This window comes from Branchiostoma belcheri, unplaced genomic scaffold (assembly GCF_001625305.1).
Source record: "Branchiostoma belcheri isolate BF01 breed outbred unplaced genomic scaffold, Haploidv18h27 scaffold140, whole genome shotgun sequence".
Taxonomy (NCBI): Eukaryota; Metazoa; Chordata; class Leptocardii; order Amphioxiformes; family Branchiostomatidae; genus Branchiostoma; species Branchiostoma belcheri.
The window spans coordinates 23,546-30,510 of record NW_017802825.1 but is presented as its reverse complement, the minus strand read 5'-3'; the positions used below and the strand labels follow the sequence as shown (position 1 = coordinate 30,510).

Below are 6,965 nucleotides of genomic sequence, written 5' to 3'. Positions count from 1 at the left end.
GTAATATATATATATAATATATACTATATATATATATATATATATATTTCTATTCTAAGATGTTTCTGTCTAAAGTGGGTTGTAAATGCTGGCAGATGTGCGCAAGGTTTATTTATACGATTCTTCTGCAGGTTTGTATCCAGACTGCCGACCAGCCAGACCGCCGCCATGATGCTGTACCTGATCCTACTCATCACTGCTGTCTGCTCCGTCTGTGGAACATCGCAGGACACAAAACACCAGATACTGTGTAAAATCAGGGAATCATGCCAGGACACCGGTGGGTGTTGAGTACTATTTATCATTTAGCAATTTTAAGGGTTTTTTTATCATCATGCTATCGTTGTTTCATCGCTTGGGTCAGTATTTCAGTCAAGTCTAAAATGCAACTGTTTTATGTCGTAAATTTTTACTTTAAAAGGCACATAAAAGGTTCCATAAAATCTGTTATTACGCCAAGGTATGTCTGAAAAGTGCTTTCTGCACTTAGTTCGTGAGTCCATCGTATTTTAGAGCGCTTCCGGCGGTTTTCGTTCATAAGTTGGCCGCCGCCATACCTTCGCAATGACGTAATTGCGAAGATCTTGAGAACCTGGTCAACGTTAGAATATTCATTCTAGATCTTGGCGCTTCTCGTCCGACGGTGAAAATCGGTGAAAGATTAGCAGCGTGTCATTGGTATTCCGAATGTTGTTATTGCAAATTACACAGGTAGGCATGATGGAGAAGAAAGAGATAGTAAAAACAACTCCAGGACAGAGAAATACAAGAAGACAGAGAAAGTACCCAGATTGAATTGCATCAAACGCTGTCTTCTTTCATTTCTCTGACTTTTAGTTGCTTTTACTATCTCTTTCTTCTCCATCATGCCGACCTGTGTAATTTGCAATCATAACAACAGTCGGAATAGGAAAGACAAGCGGGTAAACTTTCACAAATTTCCACAGTCGGACCAGAAGCGCCAAGAATAGAAAGTCGAACGTTGACCTGAGTCTTAAGAACTTCGTGATTACATCATTGCAAAGGCATGGCGGCGGCCAACTTGTGAACCCGGCAAGGACTCAAGATCTCTAATAAAATGGCTTTCTTCGTGCAGATCTGACCAAGTCCAACCCCAACGACACCTCTCCGGCGAATGACCTGTGCAGAGCTGCAGAAGACGACCTCAAGTATCTCGACCCCTCTACCTGTGGTATGTTGCACTTTAGTCCAATGGATTGTTTCAGTTGTCGGATATATAATTTTATTCTAAGAGTGTCAAAATAGATATACTGTTATTATCATTCATCTATATGTTTGTGTGTTGCAGAAAAGTATTCGTGCTATTGGCACTATATTTGATTGGGAGCGATATCTTCCATTTTTCTAGTTATCTGTTCAATTCAAGCTCACCGTATGTGGTCATAGTAGATGTTTGATTCGATTGGTGTTACCGATTAGTTAGTGTTCTAGTCTAAGAATCATTTTTTTCTTTTGTTTTTCTATAAGATTGTCTCGAATTCCCATGTTCCTATGAACGTACATGAACTGGGGCATGGAACCAGACTTTTATTTATACTTTTACTGTTTTAATAAAAGTGACAGTCAACGCATTATTTTCTTACAGAATCGCTGCTTGCTCGGGAGACATATGACCAAGGCGACAACGAAAACCCCGAGCAACCAGACAGTGAGGACGGCCAGATCTTTGATTTGATAAAAAGTAAGGAACTACACATTAATTTTTTTGTATAAAGTTTTAACTTAATGATTACAGTTTTTCGAGTTTTATTAAATTTTCTCTTATTTCCTACAACGGTGCATGTGAATACACTGGAGTCTACACGCAAAAATTTGCCTGTCAAGATTCATGAGATAGCGTTTCAGAGGGTCTATTTTTCTTTTTTTTTTCAGGGGGAACATACCCCCGGACTTTGGCGCTCCATATATGGAATGACTGAAAATTATCATTGCTATAGAACCCTACACTGGAGGCTAGAACGATACTTCTGTTTCTACATGTAAACTTTTTTCATTCCCTCTGTCTTCTGACTTAAGTGTTGTTTTCTTACAGAATTGCTGTCTCGTGAGATTGAGGACCAAACCGACAACGACCAGCCCGAGCAGCCAGACAATGTGAACGGCCAGCCAACTCACACCGACCCGGCTTCACCGGCCTTAAGCAAGCGCGGAAATTACTTTTCCGACTGCTCTGAGATCCACACAGCCCTAACTCTGTATCATACCGTGTCTAGTGGTGTACACAAAATACAACCTGTAGGTCTGTCCAGCCCTATCACTGTATACTGTGATCAGACCACAGATGGGGGAGGGTGGACGGTCATACAGAGGAGGTTTGACGGGTCTATCGACTTTAACCGACCTTATGACGACTATAGGTACGGGTTTGGGTCATCCAATGGGGAGCAGTGGTTGGGTTTGGAGAACATGTACCGTTTGACCAACCAGCACACGTATACGCTGTACGTACAGTTGGAAGATTGGAATAGTGTGGTCAAGTACGCAAAGTATTCGTCATTCTCGGTGGGGAGTAGTTCCAACTATCGCCTTTCTGTTAGTGGGTACAGTGGGACCGCTGGGGATGGGTTCGACTTATCGTCCTCGTCATCTGATGGTTACCTCTCCGGTCAGGCCTTCAGTGCTAGGGATGTAGACCGTGATGCAAAGTCCAGGTCCTGTGCTGTAAGCGATGCCTATACGGGAGGGTGGTGGTACAAGAACTGCGCTTGGTCTGCCCTGAACGGCCCGTACCTGCGCCCCTCTGACCGTACCGGTTACAGTGGCTATGGTATCTATTGGTACCAGTTTGAAGGCCGCTATAGGTACTATCTGAAAAAGTCCACAATGATGATCCGTCCTGCCAACTTTAAAACGTAAGTTGCCAGACACTAACCCAGCTGACAGGTCGAGGATTCAAACTTTAAAAAAAAAGACCAAAGCCTTGCACTAACTCTGTATCCACTTTCTTTAAATAGCTGAAGTCTTTAAACCTACTTATTTGGTTATCTCGGTAGAGAAAATTTACACATACATACATACATACATACACACATAATCATACTAGTACTTGGAGAGTTGAAGCATTTATATAGTTCAGCTTCCAGCGTTTTCTACCGTACATTATTTCTACAAGTTTTTTTCCATACAGCCCAGTCTCTAACTTTATAATGTCCTTCAGTGTAGAGTATAGACGGTCTCTTCTCCTCTTCTCTTCCGGAAACCAAAGAAGCAGTTTTCCACCCGGTTCGCCATGCCGAGTAACATGGCCGGCTAGGCTTAACCTATGTCGCTTGACTACTGTAGAGATTGGTGGAAGGGAGCCGTAGAGTTGCTTATTAGTTGTAAATTTCCATCAAGGTTTGTTCTGTATGACCTGTAGCATCTTGGTGAAGATCTCATCTAGCTTTCTGACCTGCGAAGCATTCATAGTCTACGACTCGCAGCCGTATAACAAAATTGAAACAACACAAGCTTGAAACACTTTGGTTTTTGTTTCCTCCCTGACCCGTGATATCCAGACTCTTTTGAAGAGAATGTATGACACTCCATGCCTGCCCAATTCTAACCTCCATGTCATATTTGAAATCTGCCCCCCCCCCCAAATATCTGAAGCCGTCAGAAGTACAGAGTTGTTCTGAGGATGTGGGATTTTAATGAATGAATTTAGTTTTTGATGTATTGAGATACAGCACAATGGCTTGACATGCGGTTATACTTTGTAGAGCAGCTCCTGTGCAAGTTGTATTGTGTCCTTGAGAAGATCAGAGCAATATCATCCGCGAAATCAAGGTTAGGGAGAGTCTCTGCCGGGTAGCGACTACTACGACGGTGTTGCAGAGTAAAAGAGAAATATTGTATTTTCCTAAATCTGCAGCTAGGTTTGGTCAGTTTACAACTACACACACCACTCAAGAAGCTCATCATACTCTAGATTGACAATTTTATCTTAAAAGTTATTAACCAGGCATCTAGATTGATTTTTTTTGTTTATTGAGATCTCCATTAGTATGGTAAATTCTATACTATTCTTTCTAGAGTCCAGCAACATAAGATAAAATGACAACAATAATTACTTTTAGCAAGAATGATAATAAATAAAACTTCTGCTGAAATTATGAAAAACTTGAAATAAAATCAGCATACAGAAATAAAAGTGCATTGGATATCATAAGTTAAATAATAGAAATAATATGTCTGAAAAAGAAGTTATAATTGATGTACTTTCCAATAAATGGAAAATTAAAGTAACAAACCAGTAAACAAATATTTGACTGACACAAATAATAATGAAAATAAAAATATATGCAACAAAATGTTATTCCTTTCAATTAAGTGATTAAATAAATGACTACAAAAGAAGAGGGCTCGCAAATCAATACTAGATTGCTAGACATCTGATGTAGCTTTTGTTGAAAAAATGAAATATCCAAGAAGCATTCATGTTGCGTTTGAAGCTATAAGTATTAGATCGTCATTCTTTCTAAAACCCTTGACGTATGGTACCCTAGAAGTTATTCCATGTTTGAAACATTCCCTGTCAGCCTGTATGAGGGTTAGAGCACAATAAAAAGACATTCAATGATGCAGTGCTTGTTTTCTTCTTAATTCCATATAGCAAGTTGTTATAGGCTATTTACAGTAACTAAGAGGTATTTTTATGCAATACCATACCTACCCGCTAGAGTGGGTTTGAAAAACATCTTTATCGTAAAAAAATTGGGATCGTCTAAAATGGTGAAGGGTATTTCCTTGTCTTCTGCATATATGAACAGTATAACCTGCCCAAGGCGACCAGAGGACAGGTGGTCTCCTTGAAAAGAATAGCCTCACAACATGACTGAGACATGATTGTTTTCAAGTGATTAATAAAAGGTAGTTTAATGTGTCAAATGCCGGAAGCATCTTTAGTTCTGTGGTTAATTCATGTGTGTAGGGTGACAAATGGAACAATTTATGTCGAACAAAAGAATCAAAACGATCAAAAATGATGTGGTCGTTATGGGCAGGTTGGACCTTGAGCGGGCACAACTCACGGTGGTCACGGTCGACCGCGTTGGCCAGGTGGTCACCTTGGATAGGTCGAAGTGGCTGAGAAAAAGCAGTCACCATGGCCAGGTCACTTTGGCGTGTTTGACTAAATCTGAAATTGAACTACTACAGTCAAGAAAGGCATGTTAACGTTACGTTAGACGATTAGATATAGGGCCACGTATTTTTAACATCTCGTAAAACTATCTATTCTGTTATTGAGATATTTGCTTTTCATCAATTACATATATAGTAACAATTATTGAAAATTATCAAAAGAGTCACTAACGTTTTTCTTCTTTGCCGTCTACACTGAGGTACAAGTATACATGCAGGTTTATGACAAAGACCAATGTAACAATAAAGACTGGGTCGATCTGTTGTTTTTAATATTTATGATTCTAAACGTCCTCTTTAGTGCTAGTAAAAGCTGACTAAACTGAGTTCTCACTCTCTTATCTCGACGTGTAAGTGGCACCAGACTAATGCTACAATTAATCCAACAAGCCAATGCAATAAATTTCTTCCTTTTTAAATATCCAAACCTTTTTCAAGACATGGCGATGGCACATGTACAATTAAGCTTTTTTTTTATCTTATATCTATAAAGCCATGTGTTTGCGTTTGCACGTACAACAGACTTATTTTCACAAATTCTTGCCACGTACCTTTTCCAAGTGCACTGGATTGGTGGCATGGCAGGATTGGAACTCGGGAACTCTTGGTTCCGAGCCGAACGCTCTGCCGTTGCGCTACAAAAACATGGCGCAACAACATCAAATTATTTGTTTCCAGTTGATTCGTGACGGAATGGCTATGGATTTTTACTATTTAAAAAAATGGCCTACTATGGTTTGCTGTTGCATGAAGGGGAGGAAATGAACCCCAAGGTCTCTTGGCCACAGACGCCCCCATGCGGAGCAGCAGTCAACTACATTACCGAACACGGAGAAGAAGTACAGCGCTTTTTCGGTGCTTGTGATCTCGGTTCCTGGCTCGTCGTTATCAAGGTTTGGACCTGCCTTTAACGATCATTTATAGTCTATTAATCAAAGGATCTTTAAATAGATATGACCATTAGTACATTACACAAGACGGATTTCGTACCGTTAAGATGGTTTAGAAAAATAGTTAAAAGGCAACATTTTATAGCCTGTGTGCCATTCTATTTGTATGCCGGGGCTTTCATCCTCCTCCCTTAAATTTCTTAGGGAGGAGTATACGTATGGGAGCCCTGGCATACAAACAGGATGGCATCCAGGCTAAACATCTCAAACAAGAAGTCGGAAAATTCAGACTTTGAGTTGCGGAAAGTATTTTGTTTTCGTAAATTTTAGAAGCTATGAATTGATCTTTATGATATTTTGTAGGTAATTTGGTGATTGTGTTTGTGATATTTTGTAGGTAATTTGGTAACTACCTGATCCCGCCATACCAGCGTATGACGTGATCGAGTAGTGAGAACGCCATGGCGGGTGGGTCGTATGTTCAACTAATGTAAGTCGCACCTCGTTCCTCTTAGTAAACACATAAGGAAGGTTCCAACCATAGCGGTACTTCCGGGTGCAATTCATCCGCTCTCAACCTTATCCCATTACCGCCCAGAGCGCGGAAGGACGGAAAGAAGTCTAATTGTGGTCTATCAGACTGACATAGTCATGCGTTCGTGGCAAGGAGGATTTGCAGACAAGGGTTTGGAGTATCGTATACCATTTCTTTTGTGATCAAAACAGTTCCGCGTGACTTGGGCAGTATAGTAAAGCGTACGTCCTGGGCCTGTCCTACGCTTCATGACAGTATCAGATCTCTCGTCACTTTGACCTCTGTTCGGGTTAAGATATGTGTGAGGTATATTGGGCGGTGGCGGGGCACGAGGCCAGAGGCTCAAGACAGAGGCAAAATGACGGTGTCTATGCGTGGAGATGTTTTCCCACCTT

General features: G+C 40.7%; 1 protein-coding gene across 1 annotated transcript in view; it reads left to right on the top strand.

Annotated features, from left to right (window-relative positions):
• LOC109464799 (microfibril-associated glycoprotein 4-like) overlaps nt 1-2,877 on the top strand; it is a 16,098-nt gene extending 13,221 nt beyond the window's left edge. The window contains exon 4 of the mRNA XM_019761874.1: nt 2,054-2,877. Coding sequence (XP_019617433.1) covers nt 2,054-2,877 — 824 coding nt within the window. The remainder of the gene's footprint in view (nt 1-2,053) is intronic.
• Nucleotides 2,878-6,965: the final 4,088 nt, after the last annotated feature.